General features: G+C 30.7%; 1 protein-coding gene across 1 annotated transcript; it reads right to left on the reverse strand.

The window, feature by feature from the left end:
• Positions 1–8,012: 8,012 nt before the first annotated feature.
• LOC114176736 (glutamate receptor 3.6-like) lies at positions 8,013–11,740 on the reverse strand. Its single transcript, XM_028061870.1, has 7 exons — positions 11,337–11,740; positions 10,917–11,228; positions 9,882–10,780; positions 9,533–9,810; positions 9,413–9,444; positions 8,920–9,326; positions 8,013–8,825 (listed from the first exon to the last, which is right to left on the reverse strand). The coding sequence occupies exons 1-7, from the start codon at positions 11,620–11,622 to the stop codon at positions 8,457–8,459; spliced, it is 2,583 nt and encodes an 860-aa protein (XP_027917671.1). The 5' UTR covers positions 11,623–11,740; the 3' UTR covers positions 8,013–8,456.
• Between the last annotated feature and the right edge of the window lie 4,783 nt (positions 11,741–16,523).

Consider the following 16,523-nt stretch of genomic DNA (forward strand, 5'->3'; position numbering starts at 1 on the left):
AGCAAAAGGTCTGGCTGTGAACTAATTATGTGTAATACCCAATTTAAGAGTATACATTAAAACTAGAAAGTAATTCGAAAGATCAATTCATTAAATCTTAATTGTCTTGTAACTTTAGTTGTAATTGAGTTTTTATTAGGAATTTTTATTTTATAAAATTTTTAAAATATTTTTATTTTTATTTCACTATTTTCTATTTTATTTATTTTTATTAATAAGATTATAAGATTATTTTTTATTGAGATTAAAGAAAAAAGGATTGATTGATGATTTAGAGACCTAGAAAAACAAAAATAAAAAATACATAATTCAATTAATAATATAATCAAATAAAAGTTAATTAAATAAAAGTAAAAGATATTTTAAGTACTTAAAATAATTAAAAATTAATTAAAAATCATCAGTTTGATATGATATTTAATAAAGGATTCAATTATTAATGTGAGTAGTGAAATCTAGGGAATCATATGAAGATAAATGTTCTTATTGTCAAATATGAATGCCATCACATTCACACCCAATGAGTTAGTAGTACTTTTAATTACAAAAGAAACAAGATTTATTTAAAGTATTTTTCTTTTTTGTGTAAAATAACTTTTTCCTTAAGAAAGAAATTACTTTTAAAAGACTCTTTTGTAAAGTTGTAACTTTATCGTCAAAATAAATTCTTCCACACAACAACGCGATCAATTGCATAAAATACACATCAACTTTTTTTTTTTATGATTATAATTCATAAAATTTAATTATTTTTCGTACTTTAATTCAATTCACATAATTAAATTACATTTACGATATTTTATATTTTAATGTTAATTAGAGTTTTGTGATTTTATTTAAAAAACAAATTTGTTAATAAACTTTACTGATCTCAACTCCTTCCAACATACTTTAATATACAAACTTTTCATTGACTCATTTTTATTAATTAAATCAATATTTTCTTTAATAATTAGATTTTTTTTTAAATTATAAACATTTTTTTTTCAAACTACATTTAAACACATAGACTTGTCTATGGTTCATGTGAAGTATAAAAAACAAATTCCGACCTGTCAACAGTGGTCATCCAGGTTGAAAAATTTATCTAAAGTATTGTTCATAGAAGAATACACCGGATTGAAATTTAATTTCCCGAAAACAAAATTCAAATATGTGAACAATAACTGAAATTATTTATCCAAACAAAGTTTTAGAGAATTTATTTGTTTAATTAAAAAAGTTTATTTAAGAAAATTGAAATTTATATCTCTAATATCTGTCCGTGTATAAAATGGTAAAATACAATGTTTTACTTGAAAAATAGTTTCTTGATAATAACTAACAATTTTGATACTTTACATTTATAAATTTAACGTTTATTTATTATTAAACAAATATTTCTAAATATTTAAATTTAGGAAAATGGTTATAATAGTTGTCTTTATGAAAAATTTTAAAATTTGAGTAAAGGAGATATCAAGACAACTCTCTCTTTAATAGATATATTTGTGTGTGTGGTGAGCAACATGCGTGGCAGCGGATGACAAACTCTTAAACATGTTACTTTTAAGACTATGCTCTTGTTGCCTCAGGCTTTCATTTTCTTCTTCCATCTCTTTTTTTCCTTCCTCTTTCAAAAATCGTGGTTTAAACATTTATATTGATTAAATTTTTAAACAAAGTAAGTTTTTATTTGTTCTATGAATTCTTTTTTCTTTTATTTTTCTCAAGATTTTGTCATCAATTTTAGTGGGACCAATATGGAGAAGTGATTCTCTCAACTTGCTTTTATCATGTACTAAAATTTGGTTATATTTGAATACTTGGCTCTATATCCCTAAATTTTGAGTAAGTTTATGCTAAAACTAGAGATTTAATTGGAGTAAAGGACTACAAGTAAGGGAAGTTATTTATGATTTTGATAGAATCATAAGATAGATTATATATATGTAAAGGTGACTTGCTAGGTTTTTTTGTTTTGTTTCTATATAATGATTGTGGTTGATTGAGAAGAAGTTTGAATGTTGTTGAGTTTTGTCTAGTAAATTATTGTTTAACATGTTTTGAATCAGATACTTTTATTGATATATTGATTTGATGACCATATTATACATGTGAATTATAGAATTTTTGTGAATTGAGTTTTGAGCATAATTTAGATAAGTAGATAAGTAGAGTAAATTTGTATATATTTCTTTATTCTTTATGATAGTTTATGAAATTGATATAAGTTTAAACATGTATACTTTGAAGCTAAGGGACCAAGATTGATTTCAGTAAATAATGATGTTTGAGCAAATTATGGTCTACATTAATTAGTTGAGTTGGTTAGAAGTTGTATTCTTAAAACACAAATTGAATTTTAATGCCTATATGTGATTGGTTTATGATTTTATTTAAATGAGTTAGGTTGTTGTATCATGCTTACCGATAAGTGTTAATTATTAGTTAAATTGCATATCATTTAGACACTTATCTTGCTCTAATCATTATAAAAATAATTAGAATTGTCCTAATTTTACATAATTATAGAATGATGTAGTGATAAAATAGAAAAAGTGGAATTTAATATATTTTGTGTTGTTTTCTAGGTAAAATGAAGTAAATTATAAAGTTGGTGTTGAGCACTAAAAGTTGCAGCTCAAGCTAAAAGATGAACTCAGAAAGTTAAACTTTGAGCTTGCGGCTGAGCAGCGAAATTTGGCGCTTAAGCCACATTTTAAGAAACATGAAGCTCCAGATTTGAAGCTGAGCACGAAGAGGAAACCTCCATGGCAGGAAAACCTCCATGGTAGGGAAACCTCCATTGCTGACATGCAAAAGATAGATGCCCAAGCTTGGGAAGAAAACCCACTTTGGAAGGAAACCTCCATGGCTAAACTTCAAGATTTGGATGCTAGAGCAACATGTAAAGTTCTATAAATACAAGACATGACCCCTGTTATTTGTATGCTGGTTTTCTATACTATTCTAGAGAGAGATACTCTTAAACTAGCTTAGTTATTATAGTATAATGTATATAGCTATGGAAGAAATGATGTTACTCCAAGTTCATCTTGTATTCATCATCATGAACAACTAATTCTTCTATAGTTGAGATTAAATGTAACTTCTAAACTCTTTATGTATTGCACTTGATTACGTATCTATTGTGTTCTTGTTTTACGTGTTGGTTACTTAGTTTGTATTTCACTCGGTGGTGATTTGGCCAATCATCGAACCTCATCAATACTAGATGCAGAGACATATGGTCTAGTGTTTAGATCTAATCAAGTATCCAGACCCTTGGCATATACCAAACATGGATATGCGGGCTCAATTGGTGTAAAGAGTCTTGTTTTCAAAGCAAGGGTTCCTCCACCTGGATTGTGAAATCCTACGTCTGATACCCTTAGGTTCTAAGACACAAAGATGTGGTTAGTTCTACAAGCACGTGTACTTCCATGAACAGTAAGATAAAGACCATAATATAAAGATAATTATAGGGCAATACAGTTGAAGTTAAGAGGCTAAGTTTAATCCCAACGTCCTAATCAACATCACCTCTCTCATATATTTATTTAGTTTATCCTTATCAATATGAAAACCAAAACTCATTATTATTCCATTGCATAACATTGAATCAAACTATAGACTATTGATCTAGTTATCACTTCCTCCCTGTGGATATGACCTTGTTGCACTACAACTGACTTAGTATACTTGCTGGAAAAGTTGGACCTTTCATAGGACCATGAACACTTACTGAGATTGATGAATGATAATGTTTGGAAATAAATTGAGATAAAAAGTATGTACGGTTGATGATATATGATGACACCATGATATATGACTTAAATTGTAATGAACTTATATTGATTCTTTGTGGTTAGATATCTACGATGATATGTGAACAATTGTTTGATTTGAGTATATAGAGCTTTTTAACACATTTCAAGTTGTCAGATATGTTGAGAAAATATTTACTTAATATCTTTTTTATTTAGATTAGTTTTTAGTAAATCTTTTAGTTTTAGAAATATCTTTCATATAAAAATAAAAAAAATACATTTGGTTATTTTTTTTTGATTTAGAAAATTAAGATTGACATATTGTAAATATTTGATATTTTGTTACATTTTACTTTATACATAGAGTACATGAATAAAACAAAAGAGCAAGTTCCTCTATACAACATATATCTCTTATATATCTTTTATCTGTAAATATCCCATCACTGGTATCAAAAGCCATTGTTCTCACGAGACCTGGAATGGAAGGAAATTTCTCACAAGTTGTTATTCAACTCTTTGATGGTTAAAACTATGGTCTATGGATGGTAAGAATGCGAACTTATCTAGAGGGGCTAAATTTATGGGAATTCATGGAGGAAAAGGATGATCGGTTGCTTGAAAACCCATCGTGGATCAAATCAAAATACAGAAGGAAAGAAAGATAAAGAAGACAAGGGCAACGTTATGCTAGCATTTCACAAAAAATGTTCCTTTCCAAAATCATGACTATAAAGTCATTCAAAGAAATTTGTGATTATTTGAAAGGAGAATATGAAGGAAACGAGAAGATTCGATGCATAAAAGTTTTAAACTTGATTAGGGAGTTTTAGTCACTAAGGATGAAAGAGTCTAAGACAATTAAGGAATACACAAACAAATTGTTGAGTATTTCTAACAAGATAAAATTAGTGGGAAATAAGTTTCTAAATTCCAGACTACTTGAAAATTATGGTGATGAAGCCAAAGAGATATCAAACATTTATTGCTTTGTTAGAAAATACAAAATATTTATCTATAATTACTTTGAAAGAAGTGATTCATGCCTTGCAAGCATAAGAGCAACTAATATTAATGAGAGAAAATCATGGGATTGAAAGTCCTTTACTTCATACTAGCAAGATTGCTCTCATATTCAAGAACAAAAAAATAAAGAACAAATACAACAACACACATATTTTACCATCTTATCCCTATTACAAGAAAAATAATCTTCAATACAACAAATGTTGGTGGAGGCCAAATGAAAAATGCCACAAATGTGGTCAATCAGGACATGAGAAAAAGGTATAAAAACCAAGATCCTCAAGACGATATCAACATTGTAGAGCACAGATCAAAGGAGGAGCTACTTCTTACAATATCATGTGATACAACAAACAAGTTTACAAAAGGTTTGATTATATATAGTGGTTGTATAAACCACATGACTCATGATTGAAAACTTTTCTAAAGGACTCAACAAATTAGATATTTCCAAAGAAAGAGTTGAAAATAGAGAACAACTTGTTGTGAAAGGTATATGAACAATTTCAATTACAACTCATTCAAGTATCAATTGATTTTTTATGTCTTTTATGTTCTTGAGATTACTCAAAATCTTTTAAGTGTTGCTCAAATGTTAAAGAAAGGTTATAAGGTTTGCTTTGAAAGAAACTTTGTGTGATCAAAGATGCTAATAACCTAAAAGTATTCAAAGTTCATATGAAAGACAAAAGATTTGCTTTAGAGTTGATGAAGGAGGAATTAGCTACAAATAAAGAGAGTATAAAAGAAGGATCAAAATCAAAAGAAGATAGGAGGTATCTCTTGATGAAATTTAATGTCCAAGTAGAGAAAGTAGATAACTGATAATTGACATTATCATGTTTTTATTTTTGTTTATTTTTATCTTTTATTATTATCTCTTTATATATTTCAGGTTTTATTTAATAAATTTGAAAAAGATAAATATTTGGTTTATATTTTACTAAAAGAATATATCAACACAATAAGTTATTCATGAAGTTGGTTACTTCAATTACAAATCAAAATATTTGAATATTTGAATAATATATATCAAAGATATGACATCTCTGAAGATTAAAAGATATATATCCAAGATATTCAAGTACAAAATCAAGTTCAAATTTTAGGCCCAATTAGTTATGAAAGTCTTTAAATAGAAGACCTCACATAGTTAAAACTTGTTTTTTGACAAAGGATCATTCTGAAGACTAGAGGCATTCATCTTCATCATTATTCTAGTATTTATAATGTTTAGGAGTGCTAACTCACTTATTCACAAGAGTGTGGTGTAATGTATTCTTTAATCTTTGTGAATTTCACTATTCAATATAATTCTTTTCCATCACTCTTACTTTCTATTCTTGTTTTAACGTGTGATTATTGATTGCATTTTTGGAAGTATCGACAGATTGATAAAATAGTTTGAGAAACTGAATAGGATAGAACAACTAATAAATCTCACATTGTAGACATAGATATGGAACATTTAGTCATTGATAACATCTAAATCTTGATCATTAATGCAAATTTATAGTAAAAATTGCTAGACATAGAATTTTTGTTATTAAAGTTTAGACTTGTGGTAAGAAATTGGGGTTTGTTACAAAAAGTGTGAATGCTAGAGAAGAAATTAGAAGTATATTGTTTGTTGTTTTTGCTTTGAATTGAATCCTGAAACCCAATCCCATTGAAACTTTTAACATATAATTTATCACATCAATTTTATTGTTTTCTTAGTTTTAGCTTATTTCTCATTCATCAATATGTTTCCTTGTTTTTAAATTCTTAATATTCATTAGTAAATAAACATAATTTTTCTTAAACTACAAACAATACTTGGACTTTTCACTTTATTATTTATGCAATTTGGTACACTTGTCAATTTTGTAACAATAATATTTATCAAATGTCCAATGTCACTATCATGGAATCCACAATTCACAAAGAAGATGATGTTGATATAAAAAAAGATACAATAAGAATGGCAAATAGAATGAAGATATGATCCCATGGAAGAATTAGAAAAGCAAAAATTACAACAAAAATATAAGGAGAAATCAAGCACCCAAAGAAGGAAAATCAAATTTGAAGGTTTGAAATTCAAATAAATAGATATTAAATAAGAATAACATTTGACAAAGGTCCAATGTTACTATCATGAAATTCACAATTGACAATCCAAATCCCGATAAGAACAAAAATATAGTAAACATATGATATTATGTTATATTTTACTCTATATATAGAGTACATGAATCAAACAAAAGACAAGTTCCTTCATACAACATGTATCTTTTATATCTCTCATATATCTCATATCACCAAAATATTTAAGTTCCATCAGAAATAAAATTGAAATATCACAATGAGTAAAAATGAAAAAAAAAAATCATAAATTCATTTTATTGTTTTAAAGTTTTATATCGAAGGTAATATCAATTTTTTAATGTATATTTAATTCATATCTTATTATTTTGTTAAATCTTTTAAGTAAATCTTCTCGAAATACCTATCAAAAACATCAATGAACTTTTGAAGTAAAAAATAATATCTTGAAAGCTTGAGACATGGCTGCCCTGATAAAAAGCTGAAAAGAAATATCATAAAAAATATAGGCCTACAATGAATTTGGTGACGTGGAGAATGTTTTTAAAGATAAAATAACTAACAGTTATAATTAAGTCCAAGTTGTCGAGTACGAGGAACAATTTGAGAAGCTTTTATTTATAGCAACTTATTGTTCACAAGTAGTTAAAAGTTGGTGACCTATAAACAATACTGGCACTTTTAAATCAATTTGTCCTACTTCTCCACCGTCATCATGAGTAACGGAGAAAGTGTTAATCTCAAAGGAAAAAGAATTGCTGCGATTGAAACTCTAATAGCTAAAGAATACATTTCATATGTTTTAGCAGCACCTACATGTCCAAGTTTTTTCTAGTTTGGGACAAATGCTAGAAATGGATTATTCCTTGTGTTTTGAAAACATGAGTTACACCATATCTTAACTTTTTTTTTTTTGGGTGTGAGCTTATGTCAATTACAATGAAATGTACAAATTTTCCAATTGAATATGAGAGAAAAAGACTTACATTATGTTTTATACGGAAATACAAATATTTTAAAACATATCCCTTGAGAAACGTTTCAAACTTCGAAGTTTGAATCAAATGAACCCAACAAGAGTTGTCGGAGAGAATTTGAGGATTTTTGGCCGGAAAAAAGAGGAGAAAGAAAACAACTCTTTGAAATTTTTGGGATTTGTGTTGAATATTTTTCATGAGTCATAGAAGAGGTAACAATTATTACCATTGCTTGGCATACATACAAGAGGAAAATCTATTAGCTAAAAAGTGCTATTGGAATTATCGTATTTTTTCTTATCAAGAAATTTCTCGCAATAAAATACAATATTGGTAATATTGTTGTTGACTGTCATGGCTCGTCTGATGCCAAATGCCAAGGTTCTTCTTTAGAAGGATTGATTTCGATGATTGCAAGTACTTTTTGTCCAACTGATACAGATTTTGTCACTGCATTTTTTCTGCAATGATTATTGCATTTTTCAATGAAGTTAGACATGCTCTTAGATTTAGCTCAGGATTCGGTACTTAACCTCAGGGAGTGACATTATTTTGTAAATGGACACAAACACCTGAGTCATCATAAGGTCCATCTTCATGAACTGCTACCTTTCTACAAGGGCACTTCTCCTTTTGGCTTGTATTTGTCTTCCATTTCTTTTTTATTGACAAAGGAAAGGAACGATCGAAGATGAGAAGAGAATGATGAGCCTTCAAGGTTACTGTTAGAATGCCTGCTAAAACGGTATATCAATCTAATAACATAGCAAAGGAGAGCAATGAAGCAGGCCATGCCAATCAGCAGGTAAAGCCCCCAAAAGCTTTTCAGCTCAAGTCGATCAATGCTTTCTTTTGCGCCTTCGGAGCTGCAAGCCCTTCTTGTTAGCCATTTATCACGAATTCTCTGAAGATCACCACTCTCTGATAGTTTTAGGATTGCAGTTGACATGTCAACTGCTAGTGGAGATTCCCTTGGGAAGCCCTGTATGCAACATTTGAACAATATGATGATCATATATAACTATGAATTTAGTACTTCTAAGATACACAAAAACCCCATCTGGTTTTATACTTACAAAACCCCATCCACTCCTTGTGAACTCTGGACCAACAATACTAAATTCACATCTGGTTGCTAGGAAGAGCTCCATGTATGCACGTTCATCTATTATTGCAGCAACACCACCTCTAGCTGGTCCGTCTTTTAAAGCTTTTTCAAATTCTGACATGGAGTTCAGAGCAACAAGCCTGGATCTGTCCATGTGTAGTTCCTCAGTTAGATAGTTTTCAGTATATGTATCCCTCGGGAAACCAATGCGGTCTTTACTTGCTATTAAGCTTTCAATTCCCTTAACTTGGGATGAGAGCTGTTCCACAGTTAGGATGGAGGTCAGGCTTGCAATATAGCTTGAGTTCAGTATCAAAACCACGAACAGCCATATGATTAGTACGAAACGACCCAGAGTGCTAACAGTGTTCTCTTCTGCATACAAGGGGATTTCGTTAGATGTAAGACTTTAATTTACTACACCAATTTTCACCTTCAAGATTTGTTATTGATATACTTACTCTGTGTGAAAAATAGGGTTGAGAAGCTAAACCTGCAGAGATAAATGAAAAGATTCAGCAACAGTATGCAAGTGACATACGATGAACCATATTTTAAAACTGTGTTGCAAACTTAGTTACCAGATAATGGTGACAAATTGTCTTCTTGCGGGGCCTCTAAATTCATCGTTTGTACCACGCTCTAAAGTCCACACAACAGCTCCAACCACCAAGAAGAACATTCCTGTCACAAACCACATCATTGGAGTGAATGGTCTCAGGAAAGCCCAAGCACTGGATTTCAACTTCTTGATAGGTGCCACAACAACTAGCCCAGACTCGATATACGGCTGTGTAAAATCCACTATCTTTGCTCGGTTTGCACTAATGGTAATGTCCCCCACCACTGCATCGAAGGCCTGCACATAAAAGAATCAATTCAATGCAGGAATTTAAAACTAACAAAGTAACGTGAAACATAAATACTCACACCAATTGTGACCATGTGAAGAAATTCTGAATTTGACGGTTTGGTTTTACCATCACCAAATGGAATAAACTTGAATGGTATCGGGTAAGGAATCAAGTTCAGTGCAGCAGTAAACACATCTATGCAATAACCACTAAACGTATCGGTGCCCTCAATTCTTGACACAATCTCACGGAAAGTAAGTCCCATTGTCACCCCAACTCTCAATTGTCTTCCATTGCTGGCAAAACTCCAACCACGTGGTGTTTGAGTTGTTTGACCGGGCCAGATGACATCATATAGTCCTTCACTAGAATTGGAATGAATAGGAGCTTCCTCAGTGTGGAGGCCATAATTTTCTGACCAATAACCAATCCTCCTAATTCCACTGCCTATCACATTAATGATTTCATACGATTGATGCATTAAATTTCCATCTGAGTCAAACATCATCTGGCCTGTTAAACCACTTGTGTTAGAATCTAAAATCTTTTTAAGCAACATGCTACCATTGACGAAGACCCTCATAGCATCTAGGTGAAGGATGTCCCCAGTTAGCATGTTAATTACACTAGAATCATTTGAAAACGACAAAGTTCCTCCACTTTTTAAAAGTGCATCAAGTGCATAAGCCAGTGCCCAAACAGTGTCATACGCGTAAAGACCGAAGATGTTTAACCCTAAAGGATCATGATTAGGATTTTCTTTCTGGCTCAGTTTGGTCCATCTAGAAATAAATTTGTCCTTTATGTCTGAATCTGGTGTATGCATGCGCAGGGTGACAACACCTTGGATGTTATTGATGGCTGGAGATGTGAACAAGGATGGGTCTGAATCTATTAGTGTGGTTAGCCAATCTGTGGCTATCCAAACATAACCACTTTGCATCATGCCAAGTGATTGAGCCACATGAAGTACTTCTACACCAAAAAGAAGGGTATATGTGAAGGATTATCACTCTTGATTCCATTAAAGCTGCTACTTTAACTAAAGCACTGTTTATTTCTTCTCGGGTGATATTATATGGCTTAAAGGGCACTTTGTGTGATATTTTACCTTGTTTCTCTGCCAGCTTATCTCCCAAGGCAGCTACTCCGTTTCTTCCATGGTCATCATCTACGAAAATGGCTATGACATCCCTCCATTGAAAGTGATCAACAATTTCTGCCACAGCAGCCATCTGACGCAGATCACTCTGCGTCGTCCTCACAAAATATGGGAACTGCATTGAGGTCAGTGTAGGGTCTATCGCTGCAAATGAAAGCAGAGGCACTTGCATCTCATTTGCTATGTGTGAAATCACATGTGCCATGACCGAGTACTGGGGACCAATTATGGCCACTGTGTCACTAGCCATCAATCGCAATGCTGCAATACAAAAATAAACTCTAAGGTAGTGATCACGAAATATGTTTATGTGGGAAAACATAAAAAAGGTTGAAGTGAAGAAGTATGATGTGTATGAGAAGAACGTACAAGCAATGATTCCTAAGAATCCAGTGGATAATTTGGTGTCCAACATTGAGATATTAAGCTTTGTTCCGCTTAGAATGGTTGCATTGGAATTTACATCATTCACTGCTGCTTGTATGGCAACTTTAGCCACTCTTCCAACTGTGGAGTTGAAAGATAAAATTGCCCCAATATTAATGGCACTCGGTCTTGTAGAAACGTTGCCGGTTCCTTTTGAGGGAAAGGCACTGTAGAGGATGAGAAGGGCAAGAAGCCAAACTCTGCTCATGTTATAATATACTGGAAACATGACGGGGAAAAGAAAGCAAAAATCTTTGTAACATTTTAGTATTTGTTCATCTAATCTATAAGAAAAGCAAAGGAAATAGAAAAAACAACATGAAATGTCCTTTGTTGTTCCCAAGTGGACCATGGCGTCAATGGTTTTATAGGAAGAGGATCACGCATGATATCTTTGGTGCCGTGAAATTTTACGGTTGTCCTCAGCAATGCAAATTCTTTTGAAAGAATACTATACATAATTGTCGTCATTAATCAAGGGTTACAAAGTGGTTTAATAGTTAATTCACCATTTTTACCTTCCCGACAGACTAACTCGAAAGTCAACAATTGTTTAATGTAGATTACATTTTAGGGTCACAGCTAAGGTGTCTTTGACCCATTACAACATTTTAATTAACTTTTGAAAATAACACTTTCAATTTTACTGAAATAAAGAGTCACCTCTTCTTAGATCGAAGGTTGATAAGTGAACATGTTTAAAACAAGTAAAATAAATTTAACAATTTTTTATTAAAAATAATTAAATTTATGTATTTTTAAGAATAAGAAACTAAATTGGTCTAAATGTTGAAGAATAATTAAAAACATATTTAATCTTAATATTTTTAAATTTAAAAAAGATTATAATATTTTTTAAAAAGATAAAATTATAAATGAAATAACAAAATAAACGCCTTCCTTTATTTATTAAATATTCTATTCTTAATTCATTTAAATTTTATATTTAAAAAAATAAATTTATGAATATATATTTGCTACTTGTAAAGAAGAAATGGTATAGGTTAGAACTCAATAATGACTTTCTTTTCGGAAAGAAAGAATAATGTGATTTTTCTTATCTTCTTTCTTTTGGTAGGGTAAGGTAATTTTGATTTTTTTGGCTAACTTTACCAGCAATGTGAAGTACTTTTTCTAAACCTTTTTTTCATCTAATCTTCACCCTCTTTGGAAATCAAACATCACAAAGTGAGTCAATCCGGTTTATACGAGTTGGCTCACTACGAGTTGGGTTGAAAATAAGTGAACCCAACTGTTAAGACTTTGGCAAGTGTACCAAGTCGTGCAAGTAGTAACCGGTAAGACCGGGATATCGTTTCCCAAGAGACTCGTGTATACTAATTAATTGCGTAATTAGTGACTAATTTAAACTAACGAATAAATCCATATTTTGAGTTTTAATGTATGAAATTAAACTTTGCATAAATAATTAAAATTGAACTTTGGAAGTTAAAGGCACTTAGTGATTGGAAAAGATTAGAAATGATATGACTTGATATTGCCGGGGTTAGAATTCACCAACTATGCTCTCATGCAACTACAATTTAACATCCTCTTCATTAATATGCTAATGTCAACCCACAAAATTACTCAAACCCTAATTCCTTAAAAGATTGAGCCTAAATTTCCTTATTAAAAGTCAATTCCTTGAACTCTTAATAAACAAATTTGCTTTATGCACAAGGGCTTAAGACAACCAATGGGTCAAGCCCCATTCCTAGGTACAAGCTCCATTGAGTTCTCTTATTCCAAATCTAGGTTTCAAAAGATATTTTCACACCCCATGAACCAAAAATCATGCAAGAGATGGCTAAATCAATGCAAGCTTTAAGTGAAGAAATAAGAAGACTAGCAATTAATGAAAGAGTCATATATATAATCAAAACATTTGCATTTACACAAGAGTTTCGTGGCTACATCTAACCCCAACAAAAATGGGTTTAGCTCTCCATTGTCATGGAGAGCTCAAGCTTAAAAATGGAAGAGATGAAAGAGAAAGAGATACAAAGAGGAAGATGGAGCTGTTCCCACAAGCCCTAGCACTCCTCCAAGCTCTCCAAATGTGTTCTTCGTGCCTCCAAAATGCCAAAGATCCTTTTCCCCTCGCGAAAACAGAAGAAAAAGGGCAAACTTGACACATCAGCGAAAACTGCCGCCTGACGGAAGCCTCTCACCGCCAGGCGCAAGCCACCAAACAGTGCTAAAATTTTGTGTGTACCGCCCGGCGGTCTCCAGATGCCGCCAGGCGGTGAGCTGCTGAAAAGGCCATTTTCGCCTGGCTGGCACCTGGCGCCTGGCACTGGAAGAAAGTGTCGTCTGGCAATGTCTTTGTGGCGCCAGGCGATTACTGTTTCTTCCACATTTAGTGTCTTTTTGCCTTCTTCTTGCTACTCATGATCACTCACTTGTTTGGATTTTTGGAACAAAGCTTCCCTACTACAAAAAGGTCACAAAAATGGGGATTAGTGGTATATTTAGATCAATGTAACCAAAATGTATTTATTTACAAAAAGTGAGATAAATTTGAGGATTAAGTAGGTTAAAAGCTTTGGAAGAGATGATTTTGCTAATGAAATATAGCTTGGATAATGGTAAAAATTAACATTATCACCAACCCAGTTCATTTTATGGTGAACCAGAAATTTTGTAATCCGGCTTAACCCATTATGAGTTGGTGGGTTAAGTGGGTTGGCTCACCAACTCACATAAATTTTTTTTTTTAATATTCAAATATTTAAATAAATTTTTAAGTAACCCATTAGATGACTATCATAGTAAAATCAAGAATCAATGTCTTGATCATACTCACCACAGTTTCCAAGAAAGTATCCATATAGTCTAAAAAAATATGATTAATATTACACATTTTCTGTCATGTTATTCAACAAAATATAAATAAAAAACTATACATTTTTATCATGCTAATTTAGAAAAGATGGTTTATAAGACGGTTGCTTAAGTAATTTACTATAAAGATTATAGTTAAAGATTAAAGTATCAACATATATAACTTGACAATCAAATTAATTAAACATTCAAACTATTCAAATATTATTGAGTAACATTCTAGCATTGAAAAATATAAAATTGTGAACAATAGGAGTAGTAAATAATTATTAAAAATAATTAAAAAAATTAAAAAAATATTGATGGATTAAGTGAGTCAACCCACCTCCAACCTGGCTCGAACCCGTTTAATCTGTGGGTTAAGTGAGTCGGGTTGAGTTCAACCAACTTTTGAAAAAATTTAAATTTTTCTCAACCCAACCCGGCTCGAACCCGTGGCTCATGGATTGACTCACAAATTAAAACTCATTTTGACATCTCTACTAGCAACCTATCTCCCTTATAAAAAAAAACTATGATAATTCGATAATAAATGCAAACATATTAGAAAAAACAAAACTTAATCTAATTTCTAATCTTTTTCATGCGGTTGTATTACACCTAGTAACAAAAAATATGATGCTCCGAAATTAATATTTCACGTTTGAGTTACATAAATTAATGCCTAAGGTCCAAAGATAAACTAATCAGGTCTATGTATTTTTCAAAAATAATTTTAATAAATCACAACTACCCGACCCGACATGGAATTGACCAGAAAGTATTTTTATCTTTTTGTTGCATGATTTTTATAAATATGTGCCTTTCTATAATACATTTTTATTTTATAACAGATCACTTTTTTTTTTCTTTTGAAAAAGTGAAAAAAGAGAATTGATGAAAAATAATAAAGGCAGACAAGGTCGCTTTAACATGTTGTCTTGGTGTGATTTGTAAAGCATATCTTCCATACACAGTAATCAAACGTATGACAACTCAGCAATAAACAGAAAAAATAATAGATTCAAAAATAAAAAGACCTTAATCTAATATCTATTTTGCAAATAGTTTAATACTTTAAATTAATATAAAAGAAAACCACACATACACATTCTAACACTCCAATTTAGCAAAATAGTTCTACCAATTGTATTACCACATAAAAGAAAACCACACATACACATGTACAGTGTTATTTCAATTTTAATACACCTAAAGACTAAACCTCAATATCCATAATAATATAGGTTTTACATTTTTGACAGATTCATGAAGAAGATTCCACAGAGAAAACCATTAACTGAGTTGGTTTTGAGTAAGTAATTACTATTTTTAAATAAAATTTGTTATGTAAATAAGTTGTTTTATTTATTGTCACAAGTTATTAAAAATTATTTACACATGTCAATAATGAAACCAATAACTTTAATAATGTAAATAGAATATTTCGAACAAGTCATAATAAGTGATCTTTGTTTGTTCTTCATAAATACATATACAATTTGATTATAAAATGACAAAGTCAATTTAATACAAATGCAATTGTTGAAAATCACATATAAAGTTATGAAAATTTTATCAATAAAATTGATCAACTTTCTGACATTAACAACCTGCAACAACTCACCAAGTATAATTTTTATATCATCAAATATGTCCAAAGATTATATGTTTATATACATATTGTAATCTTTTAGAATTAACTTTATTTTAATTACTAACAATTTGAATATTCAATAAATAATATATTCTGAATGTTTTTCAAGTTTAATAAAAAAATTATTTATTGTTTATTAATTAATATATAATTGAATAAATGGTACTGAAAAAACCCGTGTGTTCCACAGATAAAAAGACTAGTTAATCATAAGCACAAAGAACCATGTAAACATAGAAGAAGTCCTCCATCAAATTCATAATAGATTGTTTTGAATACATATAGTTTTTAACAAATGGAATAATTTATATAATACCAAAGTTATACACTTATGGAACAGTATCGTAACCAGAAATAAAATATAATTATATTTTAAGAACAAAGACTGTATTTAAGTTAGAATAAATTTTAACAGATTACAATTACCTTTGCCGAATTTCACCTTCGGGAAGTATTCCATCGTTTTATGATTTTTATAAACATGGTGTTTTTTCAAGAAAAAAATCAAATATTCTACTCATCTTTAAGAGCAATTTATTTTTCTTTATGTGCAACCCATATTCAATTTCATATCGTCTCTTTTATTTTTAATGAATCCCTATCTGTTTACGATTCTGACAATTTTTTCCTTGATCGTTGATCGAACC

Source organism: Vigna unguiculata, chromosome 3 (genome assembly GCF_004118075.2).
Source record: "Vigna unguiculata cultivar IT97K-499-35 chromosome 3, ASM411807v1, whole genome shotgun sequence".
Taxonomy (NCBI): domain Eukaryota; kingdom Viridiplantae; phylum Streptophyta; class Magnoliopsida; order Fabales; family Fabaceae; genus Vigna; species Vigna unguiculata.

Bases quoted from the DNA above. Each gene is read 5' to 3' on its own strand.
- LOC114176736 (XM_028061870.1), bottom strand. From the start codon at position 11,622: ATGTTTCCAGTATATTATAACATGAGCAGAGTTTGGCTTCTTGCCCTT. The intron at 10,781-10,916 runs GTAAAATATCAC...TTTTTGGTGTAG, and splicing joins TAAGCTGGCAGAGAAACAAG to AAGTACTTCATGTGGCTCAA. The intron at 9,445-9,532 runs GTAACTAAGTTT...TTATCTCTGCAG, and splicing joins CAATTTGTCACCATTATCTG to GTTTAGCTTCTCAACCCTAT.